This window comes from Ammospiza nelsoni, chromosome 14, assembly GCF_027579445.1.
Source record: "Ammospiza nelsoni isolate bAmmNel1 chromosome 14, bAmmNel1.pri, whole genome shotgun sequence".
Classification (NCBI taxonomy): domain Eukaryota; kingdom Metazoa; phylum Chordata; class Aves; order Passeriformes; family Passerellidae; genus Ammospiza; species Ammospiza nelsoni.
Window position 1 is genome coordinate 1,048,392 of NC_080646.1, and position 18,442 is coordinate 1,066,833.

General features: G+C 57.3%; 1 protein-coding gene across 6 annotated transcripts in view; it reads left to right on the forward strand.

Moving 5' to 3' along the window:
* Positions 1-15,953, forward strand: part of TLE3 (TLE family member 3, transcriptional corepressor) — a 28,188-nt gene extending 12,235 nt beyond the window's left edge. For 2 of the 6 annotated variants that reach the window (XM_059482045.1, XM_059482047.1), the window contains exons 5-17: positions 4,668-4,872; positions 8,789-8,908; positions 9,310-9,360; positions 9,475-9,630; positions 9,717-9,849; positions 10,307-10,503; positions 11,074-11,150; positions 11,304-11,553; positions 12,130-12,377; positions 13,267-13,414; positions 14,015-14,165; positions 15,008-15,084; positions 15,592-15,953. In XM_059482045.1, the coding sequence (XP_059338028.1) occupies positions 4,668-4,872; positions 8,789-8,908; positions 9,310-9,360; positions 9,475-9,630; positions 9,717-9,849; positions 10,307-10,503; positions 11,074-11,150; positions 11,304-11,553; positions 12,130-12,377; positions 13,267-13,414; positions 14,015-14,165; positions 15,008-15,084; positions 15,592-15,699 (1,921 nt within the window). In that variant the 3' untranslated portion in view covers positions 15,700-15,953. Of the gene's footprint in view, positions 1-4,667; positions 4,873-6,734; positions 6,752-8,770; positions 8,909-9,309; positions 9,361-9,474; positions 9,631-9,716; positions 9,850-10,306; positions 10,504-11,073; positions 11,151-11,303; positions 11,554-12,129; positions 12,378-13,266; positions 13,415-14,014; positions 14,166-15,007; positions 15,085-15,591 lie in introns of all 6 variants that reach the window. The other 4 variants (XM_059482046.1, XM_059482049.1, XM_059482044.1 and 1 more) reach the window with 3 other exon arrangements.
* The last annotated feature ends 2,489 nt before the right edge of the window (positions 15,954-18,442 follow it).

An 18,442-nucleotide genomic window follows, 5' to 3' on the forward strand; every position in this document is an offset into this window, starting at 1 on the left:
ACTGGCATCTCCCCTGGGCTGGCCCAGCAGGGAGGGACATGCTGCTGCTCACCGGTCCCACGGCCTCCCATGGCTTGGCCAGAGATGGGGAGTGGGTTTGGGTGCTGGGTCTGTGCTCCTGCACCTGCTGCAGGGCAGAAAACCCAGAGGATTTTGCCTTTTTCCCTCCCCTCTGTGCATGGAGTGGTTTGTTACTGTAGGGTTGCTGCAGGCAGGAGGGGATGGTGATTCCATAGTTTGAGGGGATGGTGTTTCCTTGGCCTCCCGTGGTTTTTGGAGATGGTTCCAGGCTCCTCCTGGAGCATGGGGCTGATTTGGGTGGCAGCTCCAGCCCAAATCCCCAAAATGCAGAGGATTTGGTGTTTTGCCCTGCCCTCAGCAGGTTGTTTTTGTAGGGCTGCCCACATGGACACATCCCTGGCTCGGATTGCTCAGCACTGGGGTGTCCTGGTGTCCCTGGGTGTCCCCACTGTCCCCAGCCTGCCCCAACACCCCAGTGCAGATGCTACAGCACCCAAACTCCCCCCCAAACGGTGCAAAGCTCCTTTTTTGCCCCTTTTGAGGTCAAGATCTGTTAATTTTATGCATCTGGGCCATTGTCTCTCAGCTCCTGCGCTCGAGGCTGGGCTGAAATGGAGCCTTGATTTGGTTGTAGCCCTGGAAATGATTAAACTCCGTCACTAAATTTAACGCCGGCGCTGAACTGAAGTGCTGAACCATTAAATCGGGAACAAAGGCATGGAGCGTGATGGACATAATCCAATTAAAGCCACTCCACCAGCAGACACTCCCTGCCAGCCTTCCTCCCAAATTTGGAGCCTCTTCCCATGTCCCCATCTCTGTGTGACACCGCTGAGGAGCTCCGAGGGCGCTGCCCCGGGCTGGGTGTGCAGGGATCGATATCTGGGATTGCTATCCCTCCCCAGCCCCTGTTTCCTGGGACTCTGGGGACATCACTCCCTGCCGGGGTCCTGCCAGCACAGGAGGAGCCCAAACTGCTGCTGGATTTCAGCTGGAGCCCCAGGGCAGCACCCTGAGGGATCTGATTGTGGATGGGCTCAGTCACTCCATGGTCCTGGAATGCTGCTCCAAACCTTGTCCTTGTGTGCCACTTGTCCAGCAGGACCTCATCCCTGGGCAGGGGGGTTTGGGGTTCCCAAAGAGCCTCCCCATCCCTGGAATGCTGCTCCAAACCTTTGTCCTTGTGTGTCCAGCAGGACCTCAGTGCCTGGGCAGGGGGATTTGGGGTTCCCAAAGAGCCTCCACATCCCTGGAATGCTGCAGGAAGCCCTCACCCCGTGGTGCTGTTGGAACCCAGCATTTCCAGGGATGGGATAAGGGATGGGAAGGGAGGGATGGGCCCTTTCCAGCAGGGGACACTGGGGACAGGCAGGAGCTCTGTGCCACCGGTGCCAGGTGGGCTGTGTGCCCCCTCTGGGAGCCTCCAGGACGTGGTTCCAGAGGGATGTGCAGGAAGGATGGTGCACTGGGAACCTGGAATTCTGCAGCACCACCCTAGGATGAACCCCAGGCTGCTTGGCTCCTCACCCTGCTCTCCTTGCCATGGAATGACCTGCCTGGGACACGGATGGAGCTCTGCAGCCCTGCTTTGGGACCTTGGCTACCCCAGGACACGGGGATGAGGCTTCAGGACATCCCACAGGGATTCTGCTCTCGCTGCCAGAGGGGAGGAAACCAAACCCACCTGGAGATGTTGCTGTGGGCCACCAGGGATGCTGTGTCCAGCGAGGGGCTGTTCCTCACCGAGCCCGTGGATGGATTTACCTGTGAAGAAATCCCAGTTTGTTCTTCTCTGCTGGAGCAGCTCCAGATGCTGATTCTTCTCTGCACGGTGCTGCTGCCTCGCTCCTGGTGGGGCTGTGCTGTGCCCTGGGCTGCTCCAGGGCTGGAATTGCCATCCACACCCTGGGAATTGGAGTGCTGCTGTTCCACAAGGCCACGTCCCTTTTTTTGGGTGGAAAGCTGCTGGGATGAGTTACAGCCTGCAGATGTTTGTGGAAGCTGGAGATGGCTGAGGATAAACCAGTGGATCTTGGTGTGTTCCAGGGATGGGATATGGAAATACCAATGGAGAGCTCCCAGGAGAGCACTGTGGGAATGTTGGAGGTGCTGGAAAACCACCCGGGGCCGTTCTCTGGGATGCTGCTCTGCTACAATGGCCCTGCCTCTCCCTCAGATGGGTGGAAATGCTGTGAAATGGGGATTGGGAAGAGCCCCAGGGATCTGTTCCGTTTGTTTTGGTGCCAGAGGATTGATCCTGGCACTGAGGGACCGACCTTGTGCCCCTCATCCCCAGCTGTGCTCCGTGTTTGGGGACACTGTGGAATGTCCATCCTGAGGATGCTTCCCATCCTGCTGGCAGAACCAATCCTGCTTTGGAAGGCTCAGGGATTTATGGATTTCTGCAGCAGAGGCCAATGGCCTTCTCCGTGTGGCTCCTGCTGCAGCTGGGATATCAGAGCTGCTTCCATGGATCTGCTGTGCCTGGGGCTGCCCTCAGCTCCCACCTGGAATCTTCTTCTGCATGGGGATTTCCCTCTCCATCCCAAAGCAGCTCTGGAAGGGGTGGGTGACCCAGCCAGGGCCTGCTCCATCTGCTGTGTCCATGGAGTGGGACAGGACATCACCTTCTGCTGCCCAGAATGGGTCCTTGCATCGGGAACGGGTCAGGGCTGTTCCCCCAAAACCTGGACTTGATGTGGGGATACTTATCATGGAATCATGGAGTGGTTTGGGGTTAAAGCCCCCCCAGTGCCACCCGTGCCCTGGCAGGGACACCTCCCACTGTCCCAGATACTCCAAGCCCTTTCCAACGTGGCCTGGGGCACTGCCAGGGATCCAGGGGCACCTGGGTGCACCTTCTGCAGCTCTGGGCAAGATGTGCTGGAAATTTCTGTGATGGAATTGGTGGGAACACGGATGGAGCCCTCCATCCCTGGGCGTGCTGCTTTGGGGTGTTTTGGGCTGCATCCCTGGGGGTGTTGTTTTGGGGATCCCTCCATCCCCAGGGGTGGTTTTGGTGTTCCTGGGGTGTCCATTGGGCTGGCCCTTGTGCCAGCAGGTCCTGCTGTCCATCCCTGCCTCTCAGAGTGCCCTGGGACAAATCCTGATCCAGGCTGGTTGTGGGCACCTGGGGGGCTCTGCTGCAGCCCGGGTGTCCCCTCATTCCAGGTGTCCCCTCACTCTGGGTGTCCCCAGCCCGTGGTTCCCATTGTGCTCAGATGCCCAAATGCGATTTCCCTGGGATGCTGCAGGAGGGGCTGTGGGTGCAGGCAGGAGGGTCCCAGGCAGGAGCAGCAGCTCCAGGACCCTCCTGGCTGCACCAGGGCGGGCCTGGGGCCTCTCTGAAGTGGCTCCTTGGATCCCAGCTGGTTTTCTTCCAGGACTGTGTGTGAAGCAGGGAGTGTGTCTGGTTTTCCCTTCTCTCCCCAGAGCTGCAGTTCAGCTTTTCCCAGCTCAGCTGCAGCAGGCAGTGGATCTCCATGGCTGGGGGAGTGCTGGGATGGACGGGATTCACTCCCAAAAACCCCTGGGAGCAGCTGGGAGCCCTGAGCCATCCTGGCTGGGCTGCAGCTCCAGGGAATGTGGGGGGTTATATCCAACCCCACTGTGGGAATGGGGGATCCCTGCAGGATTTCTGGTTTCAGAAGGGGCTGGGAGCAGCAGGGTCCTGGGATGGGACCAAGCCATTGTGTGGAGTTTTCCTCCCCCCATGAAGCACCTGGAAGCTGCTCCTGACCAAATGGGCAGAACTTCCCGTGCTGAGCTGCCTGGGAGGCTCCTGGCTGCTGGAATTTCCTCCCTCTGACTGGTTTAGCTGCTGCCCTCCAGCCATGGTGTATTTCTGTCTCCTGGGTGGGGATTCCGGGGGGGGTTTCTATCCTTTTTACTGCTGGAAAAGCCAAACTAACCATGTCCTTGGGGATGAGCATTCCGGGAACGCAGGATTGTCCTGGGAAGAGGGCTGTGTGTGCTCTGCCACCAGCTGTGCTCTGCCACGGGCTGTGCTGTGTCCTGGGGACATCCCTGGATGGCTCTGCCCTCCTGCTAACCACATGGATCATCCCTGGGCACCTGTGCCTCCTGCTAAGGCCTGGGGACACCCCTGGGCACCTCTGTGCCCCTGGTAAGGCCTGGGTACATCCCTGGGCACCTGTGCCCTCCTGGTAAGGCCTGGGTACATCCCTGGGCACCTCTGTGCCCCTGGTAAGGCCTGGGTACATCCCTGGGCACCTGTGCCCTCCTGGTAAGGCCTGGGTACATCCCTGGCCCCCTGTGCCCTCCTGGTAAGGCCTGGGTACATCCCTGGCCCCCTGTGCCCTCCTGGTAAGGCCTGGGTACATCCCTGGGCACCTCTGTGCCCCTGGTAAGGCCTGGGTACATCCCTGGGCCCCTGTGCCCTCCTGGTAAGGCCTGGGTACATCCCTGGGCACCTCTGTGCCCCTGGTAAGGCCTGGGTACATCCCTGGGCCCCTGTGCCCTCCTGGTAAGGCCTGGGTACATCCCTGGGCCCCTGTGCCCTCCTGCTAACGGGGCTTCTCCTTCCAGGCATCCGGCGGGGCGGCTCCCGGTGCGTCCCATCCCGGAGCATCCCTTCCATCCCCCCCGTCCCGTTCCCCCCCAGCTCACTGGCGCTTTCGTTGCAGCAGCAGCAGCTCCAGGCCCAGCACCTGTCCCACGCTGCCCACGGCCCCCCGGTGCAGCTGCCGCCGCACCCGTCGGGGCTGCAGCCGCCCGGCATCCCGCCCGTCACCGGCACCAGCTCGGGGCTGCTGGCCCTCGGCGCCCTGGGCAGCCAGGCACACCTGGCCGTCAAGGACGAGAAGAACCACCACGACCTGGACCACAGAGGTGAGGAGGGGGGCTGCTGTTCCTGCAGTCACAGCCGTGGCGTGGGGCGGTTGGAAGGGAGGGCAAGGTTAAACGTGACACCGGGGGGGCTCCGAGCTGGGTTGAGGCAAAGGGAAAATTTTCCAGAGTAGAAATCCGTTTTGATTTAGGTGAAATGTGCGTCTTTGAGTCTGTACTTAAAGAACATAGCTATGTAGCCTGAGTGCAAGGCCTAGGCTCAGGGATACTGATTCAGTGAAGGACAGAGATGGAGGAGGGGGAGACAGAGGGACCGCTGTGAGAGCAGGCCAGCCTGACCTAGGAATTCTTTCTGATAAAGAGCTAGCAGCAAATGTCATGCAAAATTCATAAAAATGAATATGTATGACCCCATCGTGAAATTGCATGTATATGTATTTGAGAGGGGGATAAAAAGGGACCTGAAGTTCCCAGGGTACACAAGTCATTTTAGGGGAATGATTCCCACATGTCTCCAGCACTGTAATAAACATACCAGCTTTACAACTTTCACAAAGTTGTGATTTTGGTTATCTCCACAAAACAGGGTTTGGACACTCAGGGATCCAGCTCCTCTGGGCACCCTGTGCCAGGGTCTCACCACCCTCACAAGGGACAATTAATTCCCAATATCCCACCCAAATCTCCACTTCTCCACTATGAAGCCATTCCTGGTCTCCTGTCCCTTGTCCCAATCCCTCTAGGATAGTTAGTAAGAAGAGAACTAGTAGAGTTAGGAGTGAAACTGCTGGTGTTGTGGAGAATAGGGCTGTAGAGATGAGTTGGATGAGAAGGTGGCCCTGCTGTGAGGTTGGCTTGTCCCAGTCCCTCTCCAGCTCTCCTGGAGCCCCTTCAGGCCCTGCAAGGGGCTCTGAGCTCTCCATGGAGCCTTCTCTTCTCCAGGTGAACATTCCCAGCTCTCCTAGCCCTTGGAGTAGCTCTGTGACCTCCTCAGGAGTTGCTCCAGTTCCCTCAGATGTTGGGGGATCACCTTGGTCGTGTTGTGACTCATTTCCCACCACCCCATCCCTCGGGTCAGCTGCCTTCAGATCATGGGATTGCCCTCTTAGGGATGCAGAATTCCCTAAAATGATGCTCAGCCTTTGGTGGGGCCCAGCTGCAATTCCTGTGCTGTGCCTTAATGGGAAAGCAGCCTTCACCGTCCTCCTCTTCCTCCTCCTCTCCCTCACGGTGAGGGATCCAGCTCTGTGCAGCAGGAACTTGGTGCTTTTTCCCATTATTTGGGATCTGAGCATTTGTTAGCAGATAGAAGGATCTGTGGATCCAGCTGCAAACCAGGATTGTCCTGGCAGATCCCCCTGCCCACCAGCACAGGAGGGTTTGGGATATTTCCACTCTCCCATTGGCAGGGCAGGTTCCCACAGCCCCTCTGAGCTGTTGGGCTCTGCTGGGGGATTTGGGGTGGAAAAAGAGCAGTGAGACAGAACTGTGGGTAGCAGTGCTCCTGCTCCATTCCTTCTCCTGCACGGATTCAGATTGCAGAGATCCCAGGGGAAATGGGCAGTCTGGGTACAGAGGAAGGGCTGAACCACCTCCTGGCTGTGGAGCTGTGACTCCAGGGACAGACACCTGGGGCTGCTGCCTTTCCCTGTGCATCCAGGGCATTTCCAGCTGTGTTTGGCCAGATAAATCACATGGACAAAAAGGGCAGGAATTGGTTGGGAGAGATGGATGGAGGGTGATTCTAAAGCTGGAGAGAGCCCAGACAGGGCTGGAGTTTAAGGGTTTAAGAGCACGAGGAGGTTCTGGGTTTATTTTTCTGGTTTAAGGCTTATCCTAACTTGCTTTATTTTCCTGTCTCTGTTTTGGCTGTGCCCTCCCCTGTGCCCTGGCATCTCCTGAAGAGCGAGACTCAAGTGCAGTAAGTGCCATTCCTTCCTTTTGCTCCCACTTTCTGCTGGCTGAGTTTTATTTATCCCTTAAAAACCCACCTGGTGGCTGGGAGCTGCAGGGCTGCCTTTGGCACAGGTCTTACTAAATAATAAACCAGGCAATAAAATCCCTCATCCTGCCCGGAAGAGCTGTGCTGGGGTGAGAGGAATCACCTTCTCCGTGGTGGCGGTTTGGAAATGTGATTTAAATCCCTTTGCTTGTGGCAAAGAACATCAGGAAATTCCATCATTTAGGCTGAGTGAGCGTGGTCAGACCAGATCCCCTGGGTGGTCAGGGGAGCTGCTTCATTCCTGATCATTCCCCCATACTCTGGGATGGGGTTGGTTATTTCTCCAAAGTATGCAGGACTTGGAAGCTCAAGCAGCTCCCAACCAGGGAAATCCCTGGATTTTGGAGCCACCTTGGAGGCTGCCCTTGGGATGGATTCCCTGGGAGCAGGGAGTGCTGCTCTTGGGATGGAGAGGATGTGGAGGGAGGCAGGAGCGAGGTGGAAGCTGCCTTGCTCCTGGCATGGGGCTGAGCCAGCACCTCCCAGCCCAGTGTCAGGGAAAATGGGACATCAGGAGGAATTCCTGCATGGAAAGGGCTGTGAAACATGGGAAGGGGCAGCACAGGGAGGCTCTGCAGGTGTCCAAGCAGGGCCTGGACGTGTCCCTGAGCTCTCTGTGGTGCTGATGAGGTGGGGCCGGGTCCAGGTGGGGCTTGGCCACGCCGGAGCTCGTTCCCCAGCGCAGCATTCCGTGTGAAAAGCTGCCAGGACACAAAGGGCGGCTGAGCTGCGGCTTGGCAGCGATTTCCTGCCAGCCCCGAGCCCACAAACGGCCCTTTGGAGAGCGGGGAAGGGAAGTGCTCTGCAAAGGGGGAGGCAGAGGGGAATTGGGCATCATTAACCCGCTCCTGGGGCGGGCAGGGGGCCGTCGGAGCCGGGCAGCTTCCCAATCCATAAACGGCGAGCCGGGGTATTCCCCGTGGAGGTTTAATGTGTGCGATAATCAGCGTTAGTCATTCATATTTTCCCCAGCCTTTGCCTGTGCAATAAAAAATATTTAGTTCCTTGGCGGCGGGCCAGGAGCGGGGCTGAATGGATCGATGCCTCTAAATGCCTGACATGATTCTCTGGGAGCTGCGAGGGTTTTCAGCATGACTGCCTGGGAAGAAAGAGCTCCGTGTTATCCAAAGCTGCTTAGTGGGGACCGAGGAGAAACATGAACTGCTTTGGTTCTCCCTTTCAGCAGGGGAAGAAAGGCGGGCACGGCTCGGGAGCGGCGGGGCTGGCAGGCTGGGGGAGCAGGGAATGTGCAGGGATGGAGCAGGGAATGTGCAGGGATGGAGCAGGGATGGATCCTGCTGATGCCAGGGACTGGGGAGAGGGAATGTGCAGGATCGGGGCCAGGCATCCTCCTTGTTGTGCTGCTGTGTTTTCCTTCATTGTTCCCTGGGAATGCTGGCATCTCCCAGGCTTTGCTGCTTGGAGCAAGGGCAGAATTCCCCCTGTGCCATGGTGCTCCTGGTCACGTGGGTTTTCCAGGACGTTTTGTGGATGTCCTGTGGCTCCAGGGCTGGGATGCAGCCATTCCTTTGCTCCTCCTGGCTGAGGCTCCCATCTCTGCCAGAGGGAGAACTCCTGGGCTCTGGAGCTTTCCTGGGAATGCCAGCATGTCCTGGGCTTTGCTGCTTGAGGCAAGGACAGAATTCCCAGTGAGCAGAGCTGTGCTATGGGCACTGGGCTCTGCCATTCCTGGCCATGTGGCTTTTCCCAGATGCTTCTATAAACAACCTTCTCCTGCATTTTCCTGCTATTGCAGCAAAGGAGCTCAGGTGTCCCTGGGCATCCTCACAGCATTCCCAGTGCTCCCAGCAAGGCTGATGTTGAGCTGTCCCCTGTGGATCTGGATCCTGTGGCATGGGGGGACCAGGGGGTCTCATCCCTGCTGGGACAGGGCTGTGCTGCTGGTGGAGCCTCATTTCCTTCTGTTCCCCTTCAAAGCTTCTCCCATCCCCACAGAATAATTCCGTGTCCCCCTCGGAGAGCCTGCGGGCCAGCGAGAAGCACCGGAGCTCCACAGACTACAGCATCGACTCCAAGAAGAGGAAAGCGGAGGAGAAGGACAGCATGAGCCGATATGTGAGTGACAGGGACAGCTCTGAGGCCACGGGGACACCTGGGGCAGCACCTGGGGGCAGAAAGCGGGATTGGGGTGGTGCTTTCCTGCTGTGGTGTGGGTCAGCTGGGGCAGAGAACCGTGGCATCATTCAGGCTGTAAAAGGCCTTGGAGACCATGGCGTCCTACTGCCCCCCAGCATTGTCAAGGCCATCATAATCCACGTCCCCAAGTGCCACATCCACTCCCCTGGCTGACTGCACCCTGCCCGGGGCAGCCCCTTCCAACACCTGACCACCTTTTCCACAGAAGAATTTCCCCTGATCTCCAGCCCAAGTGTCCTGCTGCTGTTGGGGGTGGTTTGGCTCCTCAGGGGAGTAGTTTTTGGAGCTCTCTGCGGGGTGTGACACGCTTTGTGTTCCAGGACAGCGATGGTGACAAGAGCGATGACCTGGTGGTCGATGTCTCCAATGAGGTGAGCTCTGGGTTTGGGATGCGGGAGGTGAGCGGCCTCAAGGGGAAGCCAGGAGGGAAGGAGGGAGCCCTTCCTTCCCCCTGTGGCAATTCCAAGGCTTTTCCCCCCTCCCAGGACCCTGCCACCCCCCGGGTGAGCCCGGCCCATTCGCCCCCGGAGAACGGCCTGGACAAAGCGCGCGGGCTGAAGAAGGGCGACGCTCCCAACAGCCCGGCCTCGGTGGCCTCCTCCAGCAGCACTCCCTCCTCCAAGACCAAGGACCTGGGCCACGTACGTCCCCTCTGGGGTGCCTGGGGCAGGCTGTGGCTCCCAGCAGCTGGAGCTCACCCCTCCTTATCCATCCCTTCTCCCCGCAGAACGACAAATCCTCCACGCCCGGCCTCAAGTCCAACACTCCGACGCCCAGGAACGACGCTCCCACCCCGGGCACCAGCAGCACCCCGGGGCTGCGGCCCATGCCCGGCAAACCCAGCGGCATGGACCCCCTGGGTGGGTACCAGTGTCACTGCAGTGTCACCAGTGTCCCCAGCACAGCTTGGGCTCGTCCCTGTCCACAGGGAGCAGCAGCTCTGGGGGGGATTGCATTTATGGGGAGTCAGGTTTATGGGGGACCTAATCCAATGGGGTGGGGAGGGAGGTCTGGTCATGGAGTGAGCAGTGTTGGGATGAGGGAACACAGCCTCAAGCTGTGCTAGAGGAAGTTCAGGTTGGACGTCAGGAGGAATTTCTTTGAGAAAGAGGTGGTAGAGAGCCCATCCCTGGAGGTGTCAAGGGAATCCTGGGATGTGGCACTCAGTGCTCTGGGATGGGAGGAAGGTGGTGTTGGGCCAGGGATTGGACTCCGTGGCGTTGGGTTTTTCTGTGGCTGTGCTCTGTTCCCTGCCCATGTGTCCCCAGCCATGCCCTGCCCCTGTCCCCAGCCCTGACCGTGTCCCCGCTCTCACAGCCTCGGCCCTGCGGACGCCCATCTCCATCGCGGGCTCATACGCAGCGCCCTTTGCCATGATGGGGCACCACGAGATGAACGGGTCCCTGACGAGCCCCGGCGCCTACGCGGGGCTGCACAACCTCCCCCCGCAGATGAGCGCGGCCGCCGCCGCCGCCGCTGCCTACGGCCGGTCGCCAATGGTGAGCTTTGGAGCTGTACGTAGCACTTTTAGCTCCTTTCTCACTGGGGGGAGGCCTGGGGGGGCTCCTGGGGCTGGGAGGCTGGGGCTGCTCCTCAGAGCCAGCTGTGCTTTGGATTGAGGGGGTGGGGATGGAGATGCTTCTTCATGGGGTGATGTGCATGTGCCACTGGGTTGGGGTTTCTCCTTCCCCTTCCTTGGCCCCTTATCCCATTCCTCAACCCCCTTCCCATTCCTCTCACTAAACTCCTCTTTTAAGGCAGAACAAGGAGTCAAACATTGCCATTAAAGCAGAGACTGGGGTCTCTGCCATTAAAGCAGTGATTGGGGTTTCTACCCTCAGGGTGCCAGGCACAAGGTGGTTGATCCCATCCCTGGTGGCTTGGGAACGACACAGGGAGGAGGGAGCGTGTGTCACCTGGTTCTTGCAGACCCCTTTGGCTGGTTCCCCTTCCTGCCAGGGGGAAATGCCAGTTAGCTTTGAGCAGCAGGGGAAGAGCAGGAGCTGCCCAGTGTCCCCAGGGGTCATGGATGGGAAGCCGTGTGGCATTCCCGGCCTCACCCGTGTCCGTGCATCTCTTGGCAGGTCGGGTTTGACCCTCACCCACCCATGCGAGCCCCGGGCCTGCCCTCCAGCCTGGCGTCCATCCCCGGAGGGAAACCGTAAGTCCCGCTTGGATTTTTGTGGGATCGGAGGGGACGAGCGGCCGGGAGGGAGACGAGGGCGGCCTTCACCCAGGGCTGGCACTGCGAGCACGGTGCGACAGCCCCCAGGAGCCCCATCCCTGGCGCTGAGCCCCTTTCCCACCCCGGCAGGGCGTACTCGTTCCACGTGAGCGCGGACGGGCAGATGCAGCCGGTGCCGTTCCCGCACGACGCGCTGGCGGGGCCGGGCATCCCGCGGCACGCGCGGCAGATCAACACGCTGAGCCACGGCGAGGTGGTGTGCGCCGTCACCATCAGCAACCCCACCCGCCACGTCTACACCGGCGGCAAGGGCTGCGTCAAGATCTGGGACATCAGCCAGCCCGGCAGCAAGAGCCCCATCTCACAGCTGGACTGCCTGGTGAGGGCTGCAGCCCCTGTCACCGCTGTGTACCCTGCCCCCACTCACCTCTGATGCTGTTAATCATCTTTGCCCCATTAACACCAACATCTCTTCCCCACATTGCCATCTATGTTTCCTTTTTACCCCCACTGCCCTCCCTTTCTTTTTCCTCACTTAACATCCTGTTGCTCTTTCCCATTGCCAACTCCTTGTCTTCTGTTATTGTCTTATTCCTCTTCTCGTTATCTCTCTTTCTACCTTTAAATTTCGCTTTTCCTCTTTCCCCATCATCGTCCCTTTTCCTCTTTCCCCATCAACATCCCTGCTCTTCTGCCCATCAATGTCCCTTTTTCTCTCTCCACATCAGCATCCCTTTTATTCTTTCCCCATCAAACGTCCCTTTTCCTCAAATGTGCCTTTTCCTCTTTCCTCATCAACGTCCCTTTTCCTCTTTCCTCATCAACGTCCCTTTTCCTGATTCCCCTGTCAACGTCCCTGTTCCTCTTTTCCCACCGCCTTGCGCTCCCTTTCCTCTTCCCTCTCCACGCCCCTTTTCCTCTTCCTTTTGTCCCTGACGGTCCCTTGTGTCCCCAGAACAGGGATAACTACATCCGCTCCTGCAAGCTGCTGCCGGACGGCCGCACGCTGATCGTGGGGGGCGAGGCCAGCACGCTGACCATCTGGGACCTGGCGTCGCCCACGCCGCGCATCAAGGCCGAGCTGACGTCCTCGGCGCCCGCCTGCTACGCGCTGGCCATCAGCCCCGACGCCAAGGTGTGCTTCTCGTGCTGCAGCGACGGCAACATCGCCGTCTGGGACCTGCACAACCAGACCCTCGTCAGGTGAGCCCCGACGGGTCCTGCTGCTCGGGGTCCGGGTGTAGGATGGGGTGGGAAGGACCTTAAAGGTTGTTTTTTATCCCGTCATGCTCCTTTTTGTCTTCTGTCGGTGTTCCTGTTCCCTTTCCTCTTTCCCTACAATGTTCCTTTTCTTCTGTTTTTGCCAGTGTTCCTTTACCCCTTCCTCCACAACGTCCCTTTTCCTCTTCCTGCCATCAATGTCTCTTTCCCTCTTCTTTTTCTCAACATCTCTTTTCCTTTTGTCAGTTTTCCGTTTGTCAGTGTCCCTTTTCCTCTTCCGTCAACATCCCTTTTCCCTTTGTCAGTGTCCCACTTCCTTTTCTTTTGTCAACATTCCTTTTCCTCTTCCTTCCATCAGTGTCTCTTTCCTGCTTCTTTTTGTCAATGTCCCTTTTCCTATTTTGTCAACATCCCTTTTCCTCTACCTTCCATCAGTGTCTCTTTTCCTCTTTCCCCACCCCATTGCCATCTCTTTCCTCTTCTTTCTGTCACGGTCCTTTTTCCTCTTCCCCCCCATCAATGTCCCTTTCCTCTTTTTTTTGGGCAAAACCACCTTCCAGTATCCCAGGTTGCTCCAAGCCCCGTCCAACCTGGCCTTAAACTTCCAGGGACAGGGAGTCCCCCACCCTCTCAGGGCAGAAGCCAGGAACACCCTCTGGTGATGCTGCACCATCTCCTGCTGCTCATCCCTAAACCAGCCCAGTCCTTGGCCAGGCTGGTGCTCCTCAGCTCACGATGTTCCTGGATGGATTTTCAGAAATACTTGTTGTGGACGAGCCACATAAACATCATCTGAGCACCTTAAATGCAGCTCTGTGCCCTTTCTAGCACCGCCCTTGCAGAATTCCATGATTTTTTTTTTGCTCCCAAGGCAATTCCAAGGGCACACGGACGGGGCCAGCTGCATAGACATCTCCCACGATGGTACGAAGCTGTGGACAGGGGGCCTGGACAACACGGTGCGCTCCTGGGACCTGCGGGAAGGGCGACAGCTGCAGCAGCACGACTTCACCTCCCAGGTGGGCAGGGGAAGGGGACACAGGGGTACAGGGGGCAGGGATCCATCCCCATGGGAAACAGGGGTTCCTGTGTGGCCCCTGGCTGCTGGGAGGGGCTTTTCCTGCTGGGAAAACAGCCCTGGGAGCTCCAAGCGTGGCTGTTCCCACTGGTTTCGGGGTGGCCCGGGAATGCTGGGGCTGCCCGGATCTTGCGCCAGCTCCTCTTTTCCATCCTTGCAGGATGAGGCTGCTGTTGAGGAAGCAGCTGTTTTCATAGGATACCTGTGGGTGTAACAGGGTTCTCTGGGTGCCCTTGGGTGGGATGAGAGCAGGGATCAGAGATCAGGATCCTGCCTCCTCCCAGCAGAGCCTGATCCAGAGGGGCGGAGCTGGAACGTGGTGTCCCATTGGCAAGGGCAGCAGTATCCATGGGGATGGAGCCATCCCAGCCCAGGGATCTGCCTCTCCCCGCCTGCTCCATCCATCTGGGGCTGGCCAGCAGCTCCAGCAGATCCCAGAATGATTGGGCTGGGAGAGGCACCTTGAGGATCTCTCATCCCACCCTTCTGTAGGGGGCCAGGAATTGCCACTGATCTCCCCATATCCCACTTCCACCCGCAGATCTTCTCCCTGGGATACTGCCCAACGGGCGAGTGGCTGGCGGTGGGCATGGAGAGCAGCAACGTGGAGGTGCTGCACCACACCAAGCCCGACAAGTACCAGCTGCACCTGCACGAGAGCTGCGTGCTCTCCCTCAAATTCGCCTACTGCGGTGAGCAGCAGGGCAGGGACGGGCACCCTGCACTCCTGGGCTGGGCTGGGCTGGGCTGGGTTGGGAGAGACCTTAAAGCTCATCCCTGGGGCACCTCCCACCTGACCCCACCCCACGACATCCTCATGGATGGCGATCGTGGAATCATGGAATGTTTGTGGTTGGAAGGAACCTTAAACTGGGATACCTCTCGCCATCCCACGGTGCTCCAAGCCCCATCCAGCCTGGCCATGGACACTTCCAGGGATGGGAGACACGGATGGCCATGAACTGCAGGAAGGGACCATGCTCAATGCAGCTAGAGGGGCTGAGCATGGATGTTTCCAGCAGGATCCATCCCATGGATGCTGCACTTGGGGTTTATTCCCATAAACCCATCCCAGTTGCGGTGGGGGTTATTCCTATAAACCCATCCTGGTTTTGGCAGGGCTTCTTCCCTGGGTTATTCCCATAAACCCATCCTGGCTGTGGTGGGGGTTATTCCTGTAAACTCATCTTAGTTTTGGCAGGGTCTATTCTCATAAACCCATCCTGGTTTTGGCAGGGTTATTCCCATGATCCCATCCTGGTTTTGGCAGGGTTTATTCCAATAAACCCATCCTGGTTTTGGCAGGGTTATTCCCATAAACCCATCCTGGTTTTGGCTGCAGCCAGCCATGGAGCACCACTGGAGGTGGGAAGCAGCACTTGGATTGTCCCAGCAGAGTAGGGCTGGGCAGGGAACCTCCAGGTTTTCCTATTTCTCCCAAATCTCTGGGCTCAGACAGACTTGAGGGGACAGGGCAGGGTTGGGGAGGTGGCACCAGCAGGGTTCAGCTGCTGATCCCAAATTCCCAACGCAGGGAAGTGGTTTGTGAGCACTGGGAAGGACAACCTGCTCAACGCCTGGAGGACGCCCTACGGAGCCAGCATCTTCCAGGTGGGAGAGCCTGGGAAGGGCACGGGGTGGGGGCTGCTCCCGGGTTCCCATTCCTGGAGAGGGAATGGGGATCCTTTGGGATGGCCAGATTGGTGTCAGGGTGCGGGATAATGGTGCTGACACCAGCATGGATGCTGCTGGGAGCATGGAGCATCCATCCCACCTCCTGGGTTCTCTGTCTGTCCCACCCTGCTGGGTTCTCTCTCTGTCCCACCCTGCTGGGTTCTCTCTCTGTCCCACCCTGCTGGGTTCTGTCTGTCCCACCCTGATGGGTTCTCTCTGTCCCCAACCCTGCTGGGTTTTCTCTCCTACCCTGTTGGGTTTTCTGTCTCCCATCCTGCTGGGTTTTCTCTCCTACCCTGTTGGGTTTTCTGTCTCCCATCCTGCTGGGTTTTCTCTCTCTCACCCTCCTGGGTTTTCTCTCTCTATCCCACCTTGCTGGATTCTCTGTTCCACCCTGCTGGGTTCTGTCTCCCACCCTGATGGTTTCTCTCCTGCTTTTCCCAGTCCAAGGAATCCTCGTCCGTGCTGAGCTGTGACATCTCAGCGGATGACAAGTACATCGTCACGGGCTCTGGGGACAAGAAGGCCACGGTCTACGAGGTCATCTACTGATGCTGGGACGTGCAGCCCTCAGAACGCTCCAGGAACGCCCAGGGGAGGCCCCGGGCCGGCCCAGCTGCGCCCGGCACCCGCCACACTCGGATTTATTTGGAGATCTGCAACAACTCTGGCACACATGGAAGCCCTAAACGGATTTTTATTTGGTTTTACGGTTATGGGGTTCCTTTTGATTTTTTTTTGTGTTTTTTTTTTTGTTTTTTTTTTGTTTTTTTTTTTTGTTTTTTGTTTTTTTTTTTGTTTTTTTTTGTTTTCCGGTTCTTTCCGCTTTGGTGGCACTATAAAGGACTCCTTTTTTTATTGGGACTTTTTTTTTGTGCATCCTGCATAAGACTTGTGAAAAATGTAAATACTGGACTAGGAAATAGCGTGGGAAGGGGGGACCCTCCCAGTACACTTAGTTGTGTATTTTTGTCTGCTGTAATTGTATTCCACTGATGGTTTTGGTGGTGGCAATTTTATTCTGGGGGTTTTTTTGGTTGGTTTTTTTTTTTTTTTTTTGGGTTTTTTTTTTTGTTTTTTGGGGGTTTTTCCCCCCTTTTCCTTCCCCCCTCCGGAAGTGTCCGTGGGGACTTTGCCATCCAGGCTGAGCAGAGATGTCCACTGGTGAAAAGTTGTTCCTCCTGTCGTGCGTCGTGTGTTAGTGATGGTGGGGAATCGCTCGGATCCTCAGCTACTGACGGGACATCAACACAATCACCTTGGGGTTTGTTTTTTATAGATGGATTTATGGATTTATCCTTTTTTTTTTTTCCGTGCTTGGATGTTTGAAGAAAAGGGGAAGCCCACGCAAGCCCTTCTTGGTCTTCGGACAGAAGCAAATGAGGAGTGATTTCAAAGAAAGCTTAGAAAATTCAGCTCAGGGAGCCACGAAAGATAATAGCAAACTTATGTGTTTTGTATTCAAATGAAAGTAAAGAATTAGAATTGATAACCTTGAAAAAAAAAAAAAGACAAAAAAAAAAGTACAGTTTTTTTTAAAAGCGAAAAGTTTACTAACAAGTAGGGTTTGTGTGTGGTGGGGGGCTGTTTGTGGTCCTTGTGGGCTTTATGGTCTTGTGTCTTCTGGTTTTATGGAGCAACTCCCTCCCCCCACAGGCCTTTTGTACTAAAGGGTTCCAAAAAGGACAAAAAAAAAAAAAAAAAAAGACAAAAAAAAGCAAAACGAAGACCTAACGGGAAAATAAAAGTATTTGTGTAGCAGAAGTGCTCACCTGTATCGTAGCACACGGCAGAGGATTTTTATACCACATTTTTATGGATTATTTTTGGCGAGTTGGATCTGGTCCAAAAGGTAAAAGAAAACAAATGGTTCTTTTGTTGAGGGGTTGAGGGGAGAATGGTTTGGAGAGGGGGGAGAGGAGGATGGAGAGGTGGGACCTGGAACTGCAGCCCTCCCAGGAGCCCCCATGCCATCCCATCCCTCGGAGGGACCCATCCCTTCCCATCCCTCTGACGGCCCCCAGGGCGGGCAGAGGAGCTGGGAAAGGAGGAGCAGAGCTCTCCTGCTGTTCCTCTCTGGTGTTCCCATCACCATGAGAGGGTTCTCAGCTGACCTGGAGGAATGTTCCAGACCGGGGGTGGCTGCGTGAGAGGGTGGGATCAGTTTGGGGCACTGGTGATCCAAGAAGGGAAAAGTTCTCGAAAGCTGCTTTTAGGGAAAGGCATTTTAGGGTGATTTGGCTGAGATTAACCACACCCCTGGGACCAGCAGAGCCTTGGAGGGGTCCAGGGGTGTTTTGGGGTCGGTTTTTGGGATTGGGGGGGCAGCTCTGCCCCTTTTTGCCCCCTGGCCCTGGGCGCGGCATTCCCGGCTCCGCACGGATGGGGCTGTGCTGGGAAGGGCTGGGGGGCTCTGCCCTGTGCCCAGGGCCCCCCTGGCATGGGCCACCCCCAGCTCGTGTCCCCCAGGCTCCCTTTAGGGCCCTGCAGCTCGGATTTTCCCCCCCGGAATGGCAGGAGTGAAATGCAGGAATTGCGTGTCCGGAGCCGCCCGGAGCCAGGCTCTCAACTTCACACCAAAGTATGTAGCAGAATCTGTACAGCTGTTAATAACTACCACTGGTTTTTGTAAAAAAGGGCCAAAAAGAGGAAAAAAAAAAAAAAAAAGAATAAAAAGTCAATGTACTGAAGCTCTACCGCAAGCAAAGTGTCTCTAAACCCTCTGATCCATGGAATTTCACTGAGGGGTGGGAAAGGCAGGAGAGGGGAGGGTTGGGGGCCACAGGACAGCCCTGACAGGCACCCCCGAGTTTGGGGGTGATGCTGGAGGTGGGATGGAGCTCAGCATGGATGGGGGAGGAATTCCCAGCCCTCGGCATCTCCCCCATGGCGTGGGATCCCAAAGCCCATCCCTCCCTTTCCGGCACTTCGCTCCTGCCGGGATTTGGGATGCAGGAGAGGGCTCCTCTCCGTCCCCTTCCCATTCTTTCCATCCCTACCAATCCCTTTCCCATCCCTTCCACTCTTTTCCCATCCCCTCCCCATCCCTCCCCTCCGTCCCCAGCCCGCTTTCCCGGGTGCCACCCCGGCTTGGGGACAGATGGTGGCGGCGCTCGGGGACCCCCTCAGCTGCCGCTGCCGCTGCTGCTGGCACCGCTCCCCTCGGCGGCTCTGCCTCTGCAGCTTTAATTGCAGTAATTGAGCCGTAATGAGCGATTGTGCGGGGCCGCGCTGCTTTGTTCGGGCTCCGGGGGTGGCATCGCCTCCAGAGGCTCCCCCGGCCCTGCCGTGCCTG